At 44.0% G+C, this 20,634-nt stretch overlaps 1 protein-coding gene across 1 annotated transcript in view; it reads left to right on the top strand.

The window, feature by feature from the left end:
* The first annotated feature begins 225 nt into the window (after nucleotides 1-225).
* The window catches only part of LOC126416457 (vacuolar protein sorting-associated protein 54), a 151,990-nt gene continuing 131,581 nt past the window's right edge, over nucleotides 226-20,634 (top strand). The window contains exon 1 of the mRNA XM_050084190.1: nucleotides 226-550. Coding sequence (XP_049940147.1) covers nucleotides 453-550 — 98 coding nt within the window. The 5' untranslated portion in view covers nucleotides 226-452. The remainder of the gene's footprint in view (nucleotides 551-20,634) is intronic.

Genomic DNA, 20,634 nt, shown 5'->3' with positions numbered 1-20,634 from the left:
CGTACGTTTCGGTGTCGGTGTACTATATCTTACGTCCTCTAAAACATTGATACATAAACGCAGAAACCTTACTTTCTTAAGCTTTTTTCGCTAATACATTGCTACATAACAAACGCATTTTATTTCCTCTAGCAGAAAATGCATACATTTTGCATGCGCAAATCTGAATATGACATGCAATATCTGTGAAAAGCAAAGTACTAGATAGCGAAAGCATATGGCAGAAACACTGTGCAGCTGATACGGTGTTTGGGGTTTGTGGACGTGTGAGGACGTGTAATTAATGGAATCAAAATGAGGGTGGAAAGTTGACGGCGTGTTTTATCACTTGGAGTGCCACGTGTGAGGTGATATGTGTCACTGGATTGTGATCGTCGTCAGCGGTCATGTGAAACGTTCTAGTATGGAAGTGTCACGATGAAAAGAATATGAAACTCGTCTATTGAACTAAAATGCCAAAAACGATTTTAGTACCTGAAAATAAACACGTATGGAGCAAGTGCACGTACTGCAAAAATTTGGAGTTCAAAGCCCAACAGGACTTCACAAGGTTAGTGTTACAGAATCTTAATGAGCAGTTTCGTAACGGTTGTCAGGCATAACTATAGTTATTCTTTAAGCACGTTGGTGTGCACAATACAATGAATTTGACGCAGTTTACGTAACAAATTTCGCCAGTCAAATTGGAAACAATTTTAAGTGCTTCACCATAGTAAGATACTTAGCTTAATTGTTGATCAACACTTGGAGTTTGTTTATGATGACAGTAAACGAACTTTTAACGGCATAAATAGTGCATAGTGTATCATGAGTGCTTTCAACCGATGACAGAGTAATTAACTTTTATTTTATGCAAATTTTATCTGTGAGGAATACTGTATATGAAATATAGCCGAAATAAATAATAATATGTTTAAAGAGTTACGTAACGACTGTGATGTTACCTTATTAACTTGACAGATAATCTCAAATGAATGCCATTTGTGTACCAAGCCTTAAGTTATACAGCCATAATTTTTCACTTAATTAGCACAATGTTGATTAAGTACAAGAATGGTACTGTGCTTTTATTGTATAATTCTTTACCCAAATTGTTAAGCAACTTGTGGCTGTACTAGTACTTCCATTGGACAGCTCTTGTCATTAGGACAGCACAGGGATGTTGACAGTTGTCATTAGCTGCAGACTGAAACATTGGGTATTACAATATTTACTTCAAAAGAAATGAACGAACAAAAATAACATTAAATTGATTCATGATAACAGATGTCATTAATTTTGGATCACATATACACATGTGTGTGCTGGGAATGAAGAGTTACATCATTCTCCATTCAAGTGTTTTGAAACAATGTTGGCAGAATGACATCGTGACCCCATATTAAATTTTAGCTACAATTTACTGTAATGTTTTATATTGGAGATGCTGTTATTCTTCACACTTTGTAAGTAACAGGTAAATAGAAAATTTGTTGTCTTGAAAACATAGGATCGACTTGCAAACAATCATTTTCAAATATTCACATAAACATTGGATTGTCCCAAAATGTACATTCCGCATGAACTTAACAATTTTAATACACTTTCTCAGCATACAAGGTGACCTATGTTTGACTGTAGTGACTTTTTTTTTTTTTTTTTACTGGTATTTTGCTAATGCATTTACATGCTTGCAGTGCTTAATATATTTTGAAGAATTTGAGATGGAAGTAAAAATAAAATGCCAAATAAATATAACAACCAAAAAAATGTTAACTGCTAATTTCTGTTGAAATCTCTCTCTCTCTCTCTCTCTCTCTCTCTCTCTCTCTCTCTGTGTGTGTGTGTGTGTGTGTGTGTGTGTGTGTGTGTGTGTGTGTGTGTAAGGCAACTGGCTAGTTTGATGTGACCTGCCATGAATTCCTCTCAGAGTAGCACATGCATCATGTCATCTAACAGGTATACTCAATTTTCTTTTCTGTTGTTCTGTAGGCCTATATTATTCTTGTCAGCAGTGGGGATGCATGAGCCGATAAGCTGATTGTATGATAATTGTCACACTTGTTAGCTATTGCAATCTTTTGAATTTTGTGGATGATGTTTTTCTGAATGTCAGATGGTATATTGCCAGACTCTACACTCAAGACACCAGAGTGAATAGTCATTTTCTTGCCACATCCCCCAATGATTTTAGAAATTCTGATGAAATATTATATATCCCCTCTTCCAAAACTCTTTCAAATTCTGATTCTAATACTGGATCCCCTACCTATTCTATATTGACTCCTGTTTCTTCTTCTGTCATGTCATCAGACAAGTCTTCCCCCTCATAGAGGCCGTCAATGTACTCATTCTATGTGCTTCCTCCTCTGCATTTAAAATGGAGTTCCAATTGACCTTTATGGCTACTAAAGTAAAGCCAGCATTACCAAAAATACCACACACTCAAATAACATAACCTAAGCAACAATGGTAAATCAGTATCCACGATACTTACAAACTACTATCCAACACTATTACCAAGTACTAACAAGAAAAACCCCGAATTTCATGAACACTTGCATCACTAACTACTTTGATATACAAAAACGAACACACATACCATCCATACTACAATAAATAACGAATAAAACCACAAAAAATATTAACCAACCAAAGCCATGTCACATAATTGTTGGTTGGCCAACCCATCCTCTCACCCCCCCCCCCCCCCCACCTACCCCTTACATCCCCCCCCCCCCACACACACACTAAAACCTAAAAACAAACAAAGTTCTGTACAATCAGCCCAAGTAACTGTAGGAACTTCATTCTAGATGCCACATATTTGCCCATTGCCCCAAGCATAAATTTCTGTTGTAGCTGTTACTGAAAAAAGCTATTAAATTCCCAACTATAAGTAACACACAGCATGAACAATACCAAATACAAACGCAAATCCATTACTCGCAAAATGCTAAATCGAAGTAGCTCTCTAGCGAACTGGCACACTCTATTGCAATGACAACCTCACACATTTGGATAACAGTGACAAATGGCTCACTTTGGTACCTAACAAATAACTTCAAAACATAAACATGCAACCCAAGGAAGCGCCACCAATTACAATAACACAGCATCTACAAACATGGGCTGACTCAAACACTGCACCACTATGATGTCGCACAACACAAGATAGTTATGTCATGTGTCAAAGGGGACGGGTGGAATTGCAACCTCTTGTTGACCCAATTTTCTAAGTTTAACTATTCTTGTGGTGCAGTACATTATTGCAGTGCCTATGTTGTTTGGAAGTACTATGCAAAGATCCTTCAGACATGCTCCGTTGTGACTACGACTGTTATGAGATGTGGAACTACACATAATGAATGTAGGCGTGCAAGTTGGTTTCAGTGTTATTGAATTCCATAGACATGCTACTTTTTCACTGTTTTCACTGATATTCATTAATGCCACCTGGTGACTCGCAGGCCAGATCCAGCCTATGGTTGGTTTCAGTCTGGCCATGGAACCAGTAGTGTCTGGATATTTCAGTAGGTAAGAGCACTGCTCTTGATAGCCAAGGTTCCATGTTTGAGTGTTGGTCCACTTTAAAGTTTCAATCACTCTGGAGGTTTCGAAAATGTGCACATTCCAGTGCAGAGTGAAATATTAGCTCATTAGAAACTGCTCTCCTTGTTAACAACTGCTGAGAGCATTTTCCATTTTGTCTATTGTTCGTAATTGTTAAGGACATGCACTGTATTTGTACCATATGAATAAATAAATAAACAAGTAAAAATTCATGTATGTTGCTACACCGATAACCAGACACACCATTTTTGAATAGTACAGCAAATGACATTCTTTTGGGTAACAATTACTGAGGCAGTTTTTTGCGATAATATCCTAGAAGGTTTTTATGAATAAGAGTTTCTTTGTTTATTTTCTATTATTTAGTTTTTTGGTTGTATAATATGAATTTTAACCTCCACAGTGAGAGCTGCTGTATTCTCTGTATTTATTTATGATGTATCCTACTGTGTTCTATGTGATATGTATTAATCTGTGGAAGCTAAACAGCATTCAGTCTCTGTATTCCTATGGCTGAAAAACTGTTGCAGCAATGCCCTGCTTCCTATAACAATGTTACGAAGTTATCTGAATGGCATGATACTTGTTTCTTGTCATTTCGTTCCACTTCATACAGTCAGATATTGTGTCAAATCTACCAAGCAACTATGTTTTCAGTGTGATTGAATTCCATAGCCGTGCTACTTTTTCACTGATATCCATTAATGCCACATGTGGGTGCCTGGCGGCTCGCAGGCCAGATCCAGCCTGTGGTTGGTTTCAATCTGACCCATGGAACCAGTTCATGCATTGCACTCACCCATTATGCTTTTTTGGATATTTGCCATTCTGTTGTTTGAATTTTTACTATTTGACTTATGTGTAGTACAGCCAATATATGTTAGCTGCAAGCATCTTAGACGTTTAAACTTTTTAAAATGAATAAAGAAATGATAGCGTTATTTATTTAATGTTGTAGAAACCACTCCGGATGTGCAATCAGCCATCAAAGGTACATGTGTACAAATATTTAAAAAATGTTTGCTGATAGTGTTTGGGGGCATGAACATACTAAATTTCAAACACTCTACAGGTCAGTCTGTCTCCAAAAATTGTAAAGTTACTCCTAATTGCTTGTTGGCTGAGATTGCCTATCTCATTGCCGTATTTTGCTTTTCTATGATTCTTTTTCGTCTTTATTGTTCATTGTAGGCATGTTATGACATTGAAACTTTAGAAACTGAAGGTAATTTATAATAAATTAACTGCAACCAGTTACTTTTATAGGTGTTTATTTTACCACGATATTCCTGTATGTCTGGCATCCCATCTTCAGATGTTTACATGTCATAAACATTGTTTGTTTACTAACAGTGTTCCAGAATTTCGCTGTGGAAGTTTTTAAGATGTTTTGCATAAAGAAACAATATTCACAATGGCTAAATAAATGTGAACATCTGAAGATGGGATGAGCGTAAAAAGAATATACTCTCAAAAATGTGTTCTGAGACATAATTTGTTGGCTCGGTGTTTCAGGAAAGGGGTGCCATTCACATCAGTGCATTACTCCATAAACATAATTCATAGATGCTACAGCTTTGACTTTATGTGCTAGGAGCACTGCTGTCGCATCACGTGACAAGCCAGCACATGAGCTTATACATGTGTGCGATTCAGACCTGCGGATCAGCAAATGTTACCCGTGCCTGATGTACACCTTTTCTTGCTTCAGTGTTACATAATTTTTCATTCATTCTTATAAAACTATATACATTGTTTAAATATAATTTTTGAGTATTGGTCAATATTTATTCATGTGATGAAGTTTGTTTGCACAGTAGTAGTAGTAGTAATAATAATAATAATAATAATGCAGTGAAGAATAATACTATTTTAGGGGGGCAAATAGACATGTTAAGGACATAAGTGACCTCAGTGGCAATGAACATTTTGCGAGAGAGAGAGAGAGAGAGAGAGAGGGGGTGCGAGTGAGGAGGCTAGCCACTTACTAGCTCACCCATCTTCCCCGACTCTGTTGCTAAACCTTTTCCCATACTTGACTGCCTGGACGACGACTGATAAACACTAGTATTGCGTGTGTGTTTGATGTGCACCACACATCAATTGGCAGCAGTTAAGTGGTTGCCATTTGCTTCCTGAATTTCCCTTCGTAATAATATACTATTTTATTTATGTTCTTAAAGGTGTCAAAACAGCCATTTTATTGGCAGGGTAGCCACTTAAATTGTTCATGGAAGTTCATTTTATATTGTTCATCAGTATTATGTAGTAAGTAAAGCTGTCATCAACCTTAATGTTGGTTGGCACACCATTGTGGTTTACTAGTTATTGTCCTATTTTTGCTGGGAGGTATCGAAACCTCCAATAGAGGCTCTCAGCTTTGATCTGTAAAGTCGTGTATGTTGGAGATACTGTCATTTCACCCGTATGCAATATGGTGACTATGACACCAAGATACAAACAGATGAACACAATCCCATTACACAGAGTATAATCAAAATAATTTGAAGATCATGAAACTACCGGGGAAACTGCAGGAATTAGGGGGTTTTGGGTGGGGGCAAACAAAATAAATGACATTTCTAATATAAAATACACACCCAGTAAAAAACTTATAAAAAATTCCAGTAAGCCAAAATTACACTAAATCCACAAAAACCCACAAACTTGGTATTACCAGTTCAACTTTATGTAAATAAATAGAAATATATGATTCCAACATTGAAATAAATTTTCTAAAAATTGGTTTTGGGAATTTCATTAGCCCTGTATGCTTCACATGAAGTCCACATCATCCCGTAATTCACTTAAAAAGCTGTGACTTCATTTGATCTATATTGCTAGAATAAAGTCGATGACGTCAAGAAACTTAAACTCATGCCAAAAGCTAGTATTAAAAACTTCACTTCACCTCTGTAGCAAGGAAAAAACCATACTTGTTGCACTATTATTGAAAACCTTAATTGACCAAAATAGCTTTAATGACTTTATTTTAGCCACCAATCTCAGTCATTATTAACTGCAACTAATAACAAAACAGAAAGACTTATTAAAGAAATCCATTAACACACACACACACACACACACACACACACACACACACACACACACACACACACACACAAAAAAAAGCTCGTACCCCCCAGGGGGTCCACAACTCTTTTTGTGGATACGTGCGTAGCGAGCACGGAACCCCGAGCTAATGTGGCCTTCCTTCCTTTCCGGGCTGCATACCTTCCCTTTCCACATCCTTCCCCATCCCCCATCTTCACCCCCCCCCCCCCCCCACCTCCGCCTCGCTCCTTCCCTTTCTCCCCCTCTGGGGGGACGCTCAACAATGTAACACATTATTTGCTTTCTCTGCTTGCAAGTCTTCGTCCTTCCTTTGTCCTTCTCTTTTCCTTACCTCTTCTCTTTGCCCTTTTCTCTGCTGCGGCATTTGAGTCCTCTCTTCTTTCCTTTCCCTTTCTCTTTTTTCCTCCCTGTGCGTGTCTGAAGGCCGACCCACGCATTTCCAAGCGTAGCCGGTGACGGGGTAACATGTAATTCCCCACCCCGGGTAGACTGGTAGGACACTTACGTACCCCCTGGTAATGGCCAGGCCCAGGGAGGGGTGATTACCCGAGCTGATACCTTCCGAAAGTGCCGATTGGTCCCTCCATCCGTTTCTCGGGAGGTGTGACCTGAGGTGTGAACAGTCACCTAAGGCGGGAGTGCCCTCAGAGAGGGCCCCACAATGAAGGAGCGCGCCATCGGAGACGCTGGTAATCATGGGGGATACTTTCACAATGGTGTCCTCATCTTCTACTACGTCTGCTCACAAGTGTAAGTTCAATGAGTCTCAGCCACAGACAGTCCTTCCATTGTTGCCACAGTTCCTTGTTGTTTCTCGGTTTGATGAAGGTCACGACTTCTCCATGGTCAACCCTTTCATTATTCAGAAAGGTGTCGACGCAATTGCAAGTCCTGTAAAGTCTTGTTCCAGATTACGAAATGGCACCTTGTTGTTAGAAACAGTCAGTGCCCTCCAGGCACAAACATTGCTGCATACTTCACTGCTACACACCTTCCCTGTCCGGGTGGAAGCGCACTGCACTTTAAATTCCTCACGTGGGGTCGTTTATACACGCTCCCTTCATGGATTGTCCGACGAGGAAATTCAACACTACCTGTCTGACCAGGGCGTAACGGCTGTTCATAGAGTCATGAAAAGGGTTGACATGAACATCATTCCAACCCGTACTTGACATTTGACAAAGTCCAACTCCCTTCGAAAATCAAAGCGGGCTATGAGATAATTTTCGCTCGCCCTTACATCCCAAACCCTACGCGTTGCTATCGGTGTCAGCGGTTCAATCACACCAGCCAGTCCTGTTCCAATCCGGCCAAATGTGTTACGTGTGGCAAGGATGCCCATGAGGCTGCTTGTCCATCTCCATCCCCTCGTTGCATCAACTGTATGGGTGACCACGCTGCTTCCTCTAGAGATTGCCCCATTTTTAAAGACAAAAAGCTCATTCAGGAAATCAGATTGAAGGAAAAGGTGTCGACCTTTGCTGCTCAAAAATTATTCGCCAGTCGAAAGCCCACTGTGCCTCAGACAGGAAAATACAGCACTGTCCTTGCCTCTCCTCGGCCAACAAAGGAGGCGGCCACGCAGACTTGTGATCTCACCTTTAGTGCCACGGTCGTCAGATCGGCCAGTGCAAAGATCGCCCGTTCAACCTCCCCACTTTCGCCTGCTCACTCTACGGCTGACCCTTCATTGGGTTCTGCTAAATCTCGAGCCCCAAAGTCAGACACCAAGACTTCCAAAAAAGAGCATACTCATGAAGATTTTTTTATGTACCCCAACTTCACAACCATCGGTTCCTCCTTCATCTAAACATCATGTTTCCAAGAAGGCTAATAAGAAACCCAGTTCCTCTCCTCCGCCGAGGCATGTCTCATCTACAGCACCACCTGGCGGTAACCGCCCTCGGTCGTCTTCTGTGTCGCCGAGGCGCCGCACTGCTGGCGACCGATCAACCGGCCGATCGCTGGTGGCAGGAGCTGCTCCTGAACAACCTATGGATCAGGATCTTCTGCCTTCAGCTGAATACCGTTCCATGCTGTCGGTCGCAAGCTCTGAGCAGTCGTTGAGTTGACGGCAACCTTGGTCACATTCCTCCATTTTCTGTTCACCCTATGTCCATTATCCACTGGAATATCCACAGCATTCGAGCCAATCGGGATGAATTGTCGATCCTCTTACGATCCTACTCGCCGGTCATCTTCTGTCTTCAGGAAACAAAGCTGCGTCCCCATGACCGCTTTGTTCTCCCCCATTTTCAGTCCATCCGATTTGATCTCCCCTCTGTTGAAGGCACTCCAGCACATGGAGGACTTAAGATTCTTCTTACTTATCGAGAGGCAAAACTGAAATATGAAAGGTTGAAAGGTTGTATCCTGCTTCCATTCGAACATCTTATGCTGCAACCACGTTATCGTCGCCCACGCGAGCGACGGTTGTCGCCTCATCTGTGCCGCCTTCAGTGGGCCCTCGGGGCCGTGCATCTCTGTCTGCCCCCCTCGTGCCTGGGGGCAAGCCTTCCTCTGTTGCCCCCTTAGCAGTTGGGGGCAAACCCTCTTCTGTCGCTCCCCCCACGCTTACTTCGGGAGTGACATCTCCTCCAAAACCGGGGGGCTCGATCCCTCCCCCTCCTTCTCCGCCGGCGCCAGTTTCAGTACCGCCTGCTGTACATAGTCCTGGCTCCGAGGATGAGGTGGAGATCCTCGCCTCTGCCGCGGATCTCGCACTCACGGAACCCTTGGGGGCCTTTCCTATGGACTCAGCTGATTCTCCCCCGGTGGCGGCAGTTGGCTCTGAGGCGCCGTCTGCCTCTTAGTCGCATTCACGCCCTCCCCATCCCTTCCTGCTTCCGTTCTCCAGTGGAACTGCGGCGGTTATTTCCGCCACCTGCCTGAGCTCCGGATGCTTCTGAGTGTTTCCCCTGTTCTCTGCATTGCTCTGCAGGAAACTTGGTTTCCGGCAATGCGGACCCCCGCCCTTCGCGGTTATCGGGGATACTATAAGAACCGCGCTGCCTGTCAACGAGCGTCAGGTGGGGTTTGCCTTTTTGTTCACCACTCTGTCTGTTACTCGCCAGTACCCCTTCTGACGCCTTTAGAGGCAGTCGCTGCCAGGGTTGAGCTCTCGCCGGCTATTACTGTTTGCTCTGTTTACATTCCTCCGGATGGGGAGCACCCCCGACATGTCTTGGCTGCGCTGCTGGCTCAACTCCCGCCACCTTTGCTGCTTCTGGGCGATTTCAATGCCCACAACCCTCTATGGGGTGGGACTGTCTCCGATGACCGCGGTCGGGCCGTGGAGCATGTGTTGGCTCAGCTCGGCCTTAGCCTCTTGAATACCGGTGCTCCCACACATTTCAGTGTGGCCCATGGCTCTTTCTCGGCCATCGATCTCTCTCTTTGCAGCCCTGGACTTGTCCCATCCCTCCACTGGAGAGTGCATCCTGACCTGTGTGGTAGTGACCATTTTCCCATCTATTTATCACTGCCCCAGTGTCATTCTTCTGGGCGCCTGCCCCTCTGGGCTCTCCACAGGGCTGACTGGCCGGCTTTTACTTCTGCTGCAACCATTGAGTCTCCCCCACAGGGTGACATTGACGAGGTGGTCCGTGTCTTAACCACATCCATCATTTCGGCGGCCGAGGCTGCCATCCCCCGCTCTTCTGGACTCCCTCAGAGGAAGGCTGTACCCTGGTGGTCGCCGGAGATTGCTGAGGCTATTCGCGACCGTAGGCGGGCTCTCCAGCGTCATAGGCGGCACCCGTCTCTGGAGACCCTCATCGCCTTTAAGAGGCTCCGTGCCTTGGCCCGTCGTCTTATTGCCCGGCGTAAGCAGGAGTGCTGGGAGAAGTATGTCTCATCCTTGGGCTCCCGTGTCTCCCCCTCGCTCGTGTGGTCCCGGATCCGGCGGATTTATGGATACCAGACCCCTATGGGTGTACCTGGGCTCTCCTTGGATGGCGCTGTCTGCACGGATGCTGCCGCCATTGCTGAACTGCTTGCTGCGCACTTTGCTAAGAGCTCTGCGACTGCATCTTATCCCCCCGCCTTTCGCTCTCTAAAGGAGCGAGCCGAGCGGACGCCTTTCTCATTCCACACGCGTCGTTCTGAAAACTACAATGCTTCTTTCAGCGAGAGGGATTTCCTCGCTGCCCTCGCCGATTGCCCTGATACAGCACCAGGACCAGACTGCATCCACGCGCAGATGCTGAAGCATCTCTCCAGGGACTGCCAGAGACACATTCTCGCGATATTTAACCGCATTTGGAGCGAAGGCGTGTTCCCGTTGCCATGGCGAGAGGGTGTTATTGTCCCCATCTTGAAGCCCGGTGCGGACCCACTGGCGGTGGACAGCTATCGTCCCATTACCCTCACCAACGTTTTGTGCAAATTGCTCGAACGTATGGTGGGGCAGCGTTTGTGTTGGGTCCTTGAGTCGCGCTGTCTCCTCGCTCCATCCCAGGGTGGCTTCCGTCGGGGCCGGTCTGCAGCGGACAATTTGGTGCGGCTGGAATCTGCTGTCCGTACGGCCTTTGCCCGACGTCAGCATCTCGTTGCTGTATTTTTTGATCTGCGGAAAGCGTATGACACCACATGGAGGCATCACATCCTTGCTACGTTACATGACTGGGGTCTTCGTGGTCAGCTCCCGGCCTTTCTTCAAACCTTCTTATTGCGCCGCTCTTTCCGGGTGCAAGTGGGTGCCGCCTCTAGTTCATCTTATATACAGGAAAATGGGGTCCCGCAGGGCTCGGTGTTGAGCGTCTCCTTATTTCTCGTGGCCATTAATGGTCTGGCTGCAGCCGTGGGGTCGTCGGTGTCTCCTTCTTTGTATGCCGACGACTTCTGCATCTTCTTTAGCTCCACGACTACGGGAGTCGCCGAACACAGGCTGCAAGTAGCCGTTCGCAAGGCAGCATCATGGGCTCTGACTCACGGTTTTCGGTTCTCTGCGGCCAAGACTCGAGTTATGCACTTCTGCAGGCGTCGGACGGTCCACCCTCATCCTGAACTTTACCTCGACGGCCACCTGCTTGAAGTGGTGGAGACTTGCCGCTTCTTAGGACTCGTGTTTGATGCCCGGCTCACGTGGGATCCTCATCTTACTCAGCTGAAGCAAAAATGCTGGCGTCACCTCAACGCCCTCCGCTGCCTTAGCCACACGTCTTGGGGTGCAGATCGCTGCACGCTGCTGCGATTGTACAGAGCCCTTGTGCAGTCCCGGCTTGATTATGGGAGCCTGGCCTATGGGTCTGCATCACCCTCAGTGTTGAAGTCGTTAGACCCCATACACCACTGTGGGGTTCGGCTTGCAACTGGCGCTTTCCGTACGAGCCCCATGGATAGTCTACTGGTGGAGGCCGGGACTCCCCCGCTGCGGATTCGCCGTCATCGACTGCTCGCCGACTATGCTATCCATGTGCATTGCTCGCCCGGCCATCCCAATCATCGCCTGCTTTTCCCTGCCGTGGTTGTCCATCTGCCCGAACGGCGACCTAGGTCTGGGCTTTCCATAGCTGTCCGCGTCCATTCCCTGCTGTCCGAACTGGGGTCATTCCCTCTTCTGCCTCCCTTCCGGGTCCGTGCACGTACGCCTCCCTGGTGTTTGCCCTGGCCGTCCATCCGTCTGGACTTGGCACAGGGACCCAAGGACTCGGTTCTGCCTGTGGCCCTCCGTCACCGTTTTCTTGCGCTCCTCGCCTCATTTTCGGGCTGTGAGACTGTCTACACTGATGGTTCCCTGGTTGATGGTCGCACTGCCTACACTTTTGCTCACGCTGCCCATGTTGAACAGCGCTCCTTGCCGGCTGGCTGCAGTATTTTTACTGCAGAGCTGGTGGCCATATTGCGCGCTCTTAAGCATATGCGTTCCTGCTCAGGTACGTCCATCGTCATATGCAGTGACTCCCTGAGTAGCCTCCAGGCCATCGACCGCTGCTATACCTCCTCTTCTCTGGTGTCCTCTATTCAGGAGTCTGTTTCCGCCATTACCCGCTCTGGTCATTCGGTGGTCTTTATTTGGACGCCAGGTCACGTTGGCATCCCGAGGAACGAACGTGCCGACAGGCTGGCCAAAGGGGCGATCGACGCCCCAGCTTTGGAAATCGGCCTCACGGCTCGCGATCAGCAGCTGGTGTTGCGCCGTAAGGTGCTTGGGATGTGGACCGCTGAGTGGCGTGGCATGACACCCCCGAATAAACTGCGGGCTGTTAAGGAGACGACCGATGTGTGGCGCTCCTCCCTGCGGGCTTCTCGCAGGGACTCTGTTATCCTGTGTCGGCTCCGCATCGGCCGTACATACCTGACGCACGGCCATCTTTTGCGTCAGGAGGATCCCCCCCTGTGTCGGTGTGGGTCCCGGCTGACGGTCGCCCACATTTTATTGGAGTGTCCCCGACTGCGCACCCTCCGGCAGTCTTTTAATCTCCCGGGCACTTTGCCTTTGGTTTTAACCGACAATGCCTCCATGGCTGATGACATTTTAAATGTTATCCGTGGTAGTCCTTTTTATGGTTCCATTTAGGGAGGTCCTGCTCCTTTCTCTTTGTGTGTCTCTTGTCCTCGAGTCTCTCATATTTGGTTGCAGATTTTAGTGTGTAGTCGGTTGGTTGACTCTTTCCCTTTTTTGTTGTCGTGGTCAGTCAACCAGTCTCCGGCCATCTTCTTTTCTTCTGTTTCCTTTTGTCTGGTGTTCATCTGTACTCTTCGTGTCTGTAGTGTTCGTTACCGCATTTGTGTTCTTTTAGGGCCTGGGGGGGGAGTCTCCTTCCCCTTGGGGTTGTACCTGCTTCATGCATTTATGTCTCGCCTGTTTTTGGAATGGGGGACTGATGACCTTAGCTGTTTAGTCCCCCTTAAACATCCCAACAACCACCACCACCACCACTCTTGGAGCACCGCAATGGGCTTCCGCTTTTCTCCCAGTAAGACCATTTATGTTAATTTTTGGCGTCGTACGGAGTTTCTTCCCCCTTCCTTACATCTAGGACCTGTCAACCTTCCATTTTCGGACGTTGCTAAATTGTTGGGTCTTATGTTTGACAGAAAACTGTGCTGGTCCTCCTACGTTTCCTATCTTTCGTCTCGCTGTCTGCGATCTGTCAACACCCTCCGTGTCCTGAATGGTACCTCCTGGGGAGCGGACCGAGTGGTCCTTCTCCGCCTCTATTGCGTCTTAGTGCACTCGAAATTGGACTATGGAAGCATAGTTTACTCCTCTGCTCGGCCGTCTATTCTTCAGCATCTCGACTCTATCCACCACCGTGGATTACGTTTAGTGTCTGGAGCTTTTTACACTAGCCCTGTGGAAAGCCTTTATGCTGAGACTGCTGAACCTCTGCTGTCCTATTGGCGAGCAGTCCTTCTGAGTCATTATGCTAGCCATCTGTCTTCCATGCCTGCTAATCCGGCCCATGACATTTTTTTCGACGCCTCCTTGGATTTAGGGTATCCAGGCCACCCTTCCTCCCTGCTACCACCGGGAGTCCGCTCCCGTCAACTGCTCCATTCTCTTTCCTTCCACTTTCCTAAAACCTTCGTGACAACTTGGGGTACAGCACCACCTTGGCTCCGTCCCCGGGCCTGCCTGCTCTGTGACCTTTGTCAATTTCCCAAGGATGGTACCCCCTCACTTGTTTATCGCCGGGCATTTGCTGCTCTATGTGCACACATGAAGGAAGCCACATTTATTTACACTGATGGCTTGAAAACATCGTTAGGTGTAGGGAGTGCCTATATTGTTGGCGACACCCCAAATCGATTTCGGCTTCCCGACCAGTATTCGTTATGTACTGCGGAGCTTTACGCTGTTCTCCAGGCTGTCCACTACATCCGCTGCCATCAGCGGATACAGTATGTTATCTGTTCAGATTCTCTCAGCTCTCTCCACAGTCTCCAAGCTCTGTACCCTTTCCACCCTCTGGTCCACCGGATTCAGGACTGCCTCCACTTGCTCCATTTGGGGGGCATCTCTGTGGCGTTCCTGTGGATCCCAGGACATGTTGGTATCTGTGGGAATGAGGCGGCCGATATAGCGGCCAAGGCTGCAGTCTCTCTTCCTCGACCAGCTATTCGCACGATTCCATTTGCCGATCTGCGGAGTGTTTTATGTCGTCGTGTTGTTCTTTTACGGCACGCACATTGGTCGACACATAATAAATTGCGGGACGTGAAAGCTCTTCCCTGTACTTGGACCTCTTCCTCCCGAACACGTCGTCGGGAGGAGGTAATTTTAACTAGGCTCCGGATAGGGCACTGTCTTTTTAGCCATCGACATCTTTTAAGTGGTGATCCTCCCCCACTCTGTCCCCACTGCTCTCAGCTGTGGACGGTAAGACACCTTTTACTTGAGTGCCTCTATTTTACTGCGTTACGCGCCTGTCTGCAGCTGTCGCCTGATATATCTTCCATTTTAGCTGATGACATGCTCTCAGCCGATCACGTTCTCGAGTTTATTAGTGCCAGTGAGATGACGTCAGTCATTTGAAGCTCTTTTTGGGGACAACCAACCCCCTTCTATAGTGTTTTTTAAGTTTTCCTTCTATTTTTAGTTTCTCCAATTTTTTGTGTTTCGTTCTCAAGAGTGAATGTGTCACATTACTATTTCAAAGTTTTCTGACAGAAATATGTGTTGAAGTTCCACATGATCTCTCTCCAAAAAGTACAATATGTTGATTTTTGATGATTTTTTAAAATGCTACAGACCTCTCCAAATGAGACTATTTGTGAAAATATTGTAACGTAAGGGAGAATTGAAAAATTGTAGTAAAGAAACCAAAAGTGATAGAGATCTGAATTTATTTTCAATACGGTAAATACTTTGTTTCCATTACTATGAGACATCATTTATACATACGCACTTTTGAAAATATGAATGGTCACAGGATGTTAAGTATCTTGAGAAATGATAAAGTGGAAGGACTGCTAACTATCAGCTATGACATTAATGCATGAATTCTTAAACTGTCAAAATATTTGTGCATAAAACTGAAAGAATCTGAATTTTTTTGGTTATCTAGAAATTATTCTCTCCAAAATCCCCCATCCTAAATGTTCTAAAAATTTCGTGGTACGTTAGTTGGTCATTGTACTTAGGGAGTGTACACAGTGGGCAATACTTGTCTGTACAAAGTGTGGGAAATTTTTTTAAGTAGACCTAGCTCTACTCTCAATGTCGAAAAATCGTGGACACTTAATATTTAAGTGATCGCTGATTTTAAGTAAATGTCATGTAAAACTTGTACTTCTGAATCAAAATAATTACTGTCCAACACTATAAGTGAGTGGGAAAACAATTCGTAATTTTGTTCATAAGTGTTTTATAACAAAACTGAGATGTATAGAATATTTATACCCCTTTTTCTTTTGATGGTATTATTCACACATTATTATTGTCTTCTGTCATTACTTTACGTCATGGCTTTCCCTAAATTAAAATTGCCTACAATGTAACAATCAACATGCTCTGTTGAAAAGAGTTCATTTTTTTTCCCCATCTGCTTCTCATTGAACTTCTATAGCCGAGCTGAATTTGCGCAAGGGCAAGGATGATCCAACAAGAGCAGTGCATGGGAAATGAGAACTGTGCACTGATCTTTTGATGATAGCCATTTGAAAGCATTAGCAGGACTATGAGATTTCTTAAAGCAGATGGTTATATCTTGCAGCTCATGAGAGATACTTCTTGTTTCACCCACCACTGATTGTTGTACGCACAAGAAATGAATTGGCGCATTACAGTGTTTTCTAAAGTATACTGTGGTCTCTGCATTTCACACACAGTAACTGGCTGCATTTTGTGGAGTCCCATTGTTGCAATGTGTGTGACACTCTGGGATGCAACCCAGTTGTGACGTGATTGAATTCCTACCACAGGCTTCATAGCAGACCACTCGTATCTCTTTTTTAAACAAAATTTCCTTAATGTACTTTCTTTTAGAATTAGTGTTTCAGGTTTGTTACTAATGTCGATATGGTGTGTACTAATCAGTAGCATCTCTTATAGCATCAACAGCTTCATGCTGGTTGTTAAATCTTGTTGCAACATGTTTACAGAGACCTCTCACCCCATCACATACACCTTTTCCATGACCTGTTGCTGCAAATATCCTTTTTTTAATTCCAGTACTACAGTGTCGACAAAGCTCATAAAGCTGAAAGCAGTTTTTAAAATGTGATGCTACACCATCAATCGCATACACATGTTTAGGAAATGCATGGCCTCTAGATGCTATGTTCTCAATTATCATGCTGACAGCATAGCATGCATGTGCCCTGTCATGAATGAGATCATCACTGACAATAGCACAACAGTGTGATATTCCAAGGAAATAGGCAACACATGTAAATATTGATATCTGTGATGTGTGCCAGTGGTGACTTTGAATTTTGTTTTTCAAAACAACAGACCACTTCTCAGCAAAGTAGAAATGAAGAACTAAAGTGTCAGTATTCTGGGGTGTGGCTAATTTTACTTCTGCTATGGTCTGTCTCTGCAACCTCCAGATATCATGATGAGCTATTCCTTTCATGACCCAATGCCTAATGATGATGTTACACTATCAAATTTCTTTGTCAAAGATATTTGATGGTGTAATAGGGAACTTTGTCAAATGTTGTCCAATATTTGATCAAATCTAAGTCCTTGCTGTAGATTTGATCAAAGAAGTCGCTTGTCTTCTGTTCACTGCAATGTGACATGTTACCACATGGAGCGCTAGCATCACTGCAGCGTTCTGTCGTCTTTAGTGTTTTTATAAACATTGCCGGTAAATACAGTTGGTGTGTGCCGAAAACTACAAAATTAATAGAGATGTATGAAGCTGATGAGGCGCTTTACAACATGAGACACCCTGAATACAAAAATAGGTTAAGAAGATTGGAGACCTGATCTAACCCTCTCCTGTAGCAGGGAATCGGAGTGTTACAGTGAGCTTGTCTTCTGCAGATGTAGCAGTTCTTGAGTGAATATTGTGCTTTGTGATATGAGGATACACTTCGCTGAGCACATACAGAAATGTCTGCTCATCCATTCTTAAGTAATTGATGTATGACTTGATGTCCTCCACTATAAGCTCACGTAGCAAGCATTGTTGAATGCTTTTATAGTGTCGTCGTAAAACCCACGGCTTCACCCAGGTATGTTTCCTTTTTTCCCCCGCTTCTCTTCCGCATGTGCACATAGTGCAATTGTGTTACAAGCAACTGCTGTGATTAATAGCAAGTTGTTGTTGTTGTCAGCCATCTTGAACTTTGACGAAAAATACGATGACAGTGTAATACCCCTTCTAGCTCTACATCAAAGACCTTTGTCAAATATATTTGACGGAATATTTGATCACATCTTTGATCAAATCTTTGACAGAGAAATTTAGTATTGTAATACTGGCCTAACCTCTGTAACAAACTTCCCTGGCTCTACTGCCTTCTTCACCAACTCTCCTCACTTCCACAGTATGTAGGTTATGTCATTATCAGTATCCTGAAGGTGTAATGCTTCAACAGTCATCACTTCAGCACCAGGATGTACTGCACACTCCAGCAACCAGCATTTATCTTGCAGCTCTTGACATATAGGCAAAAGCATCAGGTCCATCTGTGTGTACTTCTTTCATGTGACACTGCTTATGGCTAAAGAAATGTTTCAGATAAGTGCAGTAAATACATGTGCATACTTGCTTCACTGGCTGGCATTTTACCCAATTTGGTCGTAAGGAGTAGAATTTTGTGAGGCCAATTTTTAAATTCAGGTTCTCCATTTTCATTAGGAGATATGCTTCTCTTATTGATCTTGTCGTATGTCTTTTTGCCTTTTTAACTTTTCACCATTTTCACTAACAGAGATACCATCAGCCTGTTTAGGACTTCGCCTGCTGCAATTGATGTCATCGCTTCATTAATATTCCAGAGCAACAGTAAGCATAATACCTTGCAACGGATGCCCACAGTAAGAATCTGGGCATGCCAAAATACCTTTCTCATTCTTTATTCTATGGGTTTTTGAAATCAAATAATGTGAGGAAGTGGGTATGTATTTCTGTATCTACTGCTTAGAGTAGCTACCTGGTGCCAGTATCAGTGACTGTACATTCTCAGTATACATGACTGCTGAGATAGTGGTATTTAGATTTTGAAACCACACACCACATTTTGTGCACATACCACTTGTCTTCAGGTTCTGCTCCAAGTGCATCCACATTATACACTTCACAAAGTAGATAAATTGTTGCTTGTGTAAAACTTGTTTCAATTTCTTCCTCTTTTCTTTTTACATACTGTTTTCTTCTTTTGCTTCTTATCCTTCCTGGATGTTTAAGAGGGGATATAGTAGGGGCTACAGCAAAAATGCTAACAGTCAACGCATTGAAAACTTCACACATAGGAATTGTTCAGGTAGGGTGTCACTAAATTTCTTCTTGTAATGAGTGTAGCAGTTCCTGCACAATGAAGGTGATGCTAGTACCATTACTGGAGGACCAAAATACTTCTGCAATAACTCTGACAGATCTCCAACAACTGTGAAGTGTTTTTCACTTTTCTTAATCACCACCTTCTTTTGTCTTTTTTTCATAGTCCACACACTTCACTTTTCACTTCTGTATTTCCTCACTGACATTGTATCTAACAAAAAGTTCAAACCGAACACAAAACTCGATGCAGGCTGGGTTATGTGCAAGTTCTCACTCGTTTGTTGTACAGAAGAGTGCTGAAACAGTGTTGCCAATATGCATATTTTACACTAGAAATTTGGGGACACGAAATATACAGAATGTTGAAAAATATTGCCCACTGTGTTTGCACTAACTACTAACGCCTTAACCAAACAATATTTTGCGTGATTCTCAAAAGATTTGAGTGGGGGTTTCCAAGTAAATAATTCGTAAAAACTCATAAAAATGTAATTTTTTGCATTTTTTGTAATAAATATTTACATAATATCTGGTAATATGACATAAAAGATAGCGTTCTGCAACTTTGCAAACGAGAAAAAAATTTTTTTTAATTGGGAAAATTAACCTAAATTTCATAGTTTTGTTTTAAATTTGTGAGTTAAAGGAAGCCTGCAAGTGTGCAGGTGCGAACTAAATGTCAACACACTAGGATGGAGCTTTAAAGCAAAACATCTGCCTTGTCTCCAGTACTTTTGGTTTAGTATATCTCTCTCTCTCTCTCTCTCTCTCTCTCTCTCTCTCTCTCTTTCTCTTTCTCTTTCTCTTTTGTTCTCTACTGTTTTAAGAGTTATTTACAAAATATACATTTTTCAAAGGACCATACCATTTACAAAAATTAAGATAAAACCAAAATACTTTATTTCTGAACAGTTATGATATAGAGGTCTAATATATATATTTTCCAGATAAATTCATGACCACAAGTTCACTTGACCTGACCTGTATGATTTGAGATGAAATTGCCCTGTTTTGATATATGGTTCCGTAAGAGACTGGTAGAGGTTGGGCCTGAACTACACTGCCAATGGAAGTAAACAGTTGTGCTGTAGCTACCACCATATGCTTTGTGTACTCCAATTTGCTTCATGTTGTGGATTGCTTTTTTTTATTTGTTTTGAAATGAGTGAAGAGACTAATCGTGGTGAATTAAGGGATTAGAATGCGACTCTCACCACAACAAAAGGAAATAGTGATCCCTATAACAGTTGTCAGTTCTGCTTTCATGGAAGTACAAATGCTGACATAGGATGGCAGCCCTTCAAGAGGGAGGCAGAGCTTTTTCCTGCACTGGTTCTCTCCCATTGGACAGTCCATGTTCTCGTTTGTTTATGGTAATGGCCTACTGCCAAGATACATTGTCCGCGTAATACCAACAACCACTTAGTTCTGTTCTTCATTTCTTTCTGACAATCTGCTTATAGAATTCTGCTGTAGGATCCACTAATATACAATGTTCTAAGCAGTTACAGTCATCATGTGAAACGCCTATATTCTAATGGTAATATTTTATTGAAACTGATGCTGTGATGTCTGCTTATTTTTGTGCCCATTGATATTTATT

Source organism: Schistocerca serialis, chromosome 8 (genome assembly GCF_023864345.2).
Source record: "Schistocerca serialis cubense isolate TAMUIC-IGC-003099 chromosome 8, iqSchSeri2.2, whole genome shotgun sequence".
Lineage (NCBI taxonomy): Eukaryota > Metazoa > Arthropoda > Insecta > Orthoptera > Acrididae > Schistocerca > Schistocerca serialis.
This window is presented reverse-complemented; position numbering and strand designations above follow the sequence as displayed.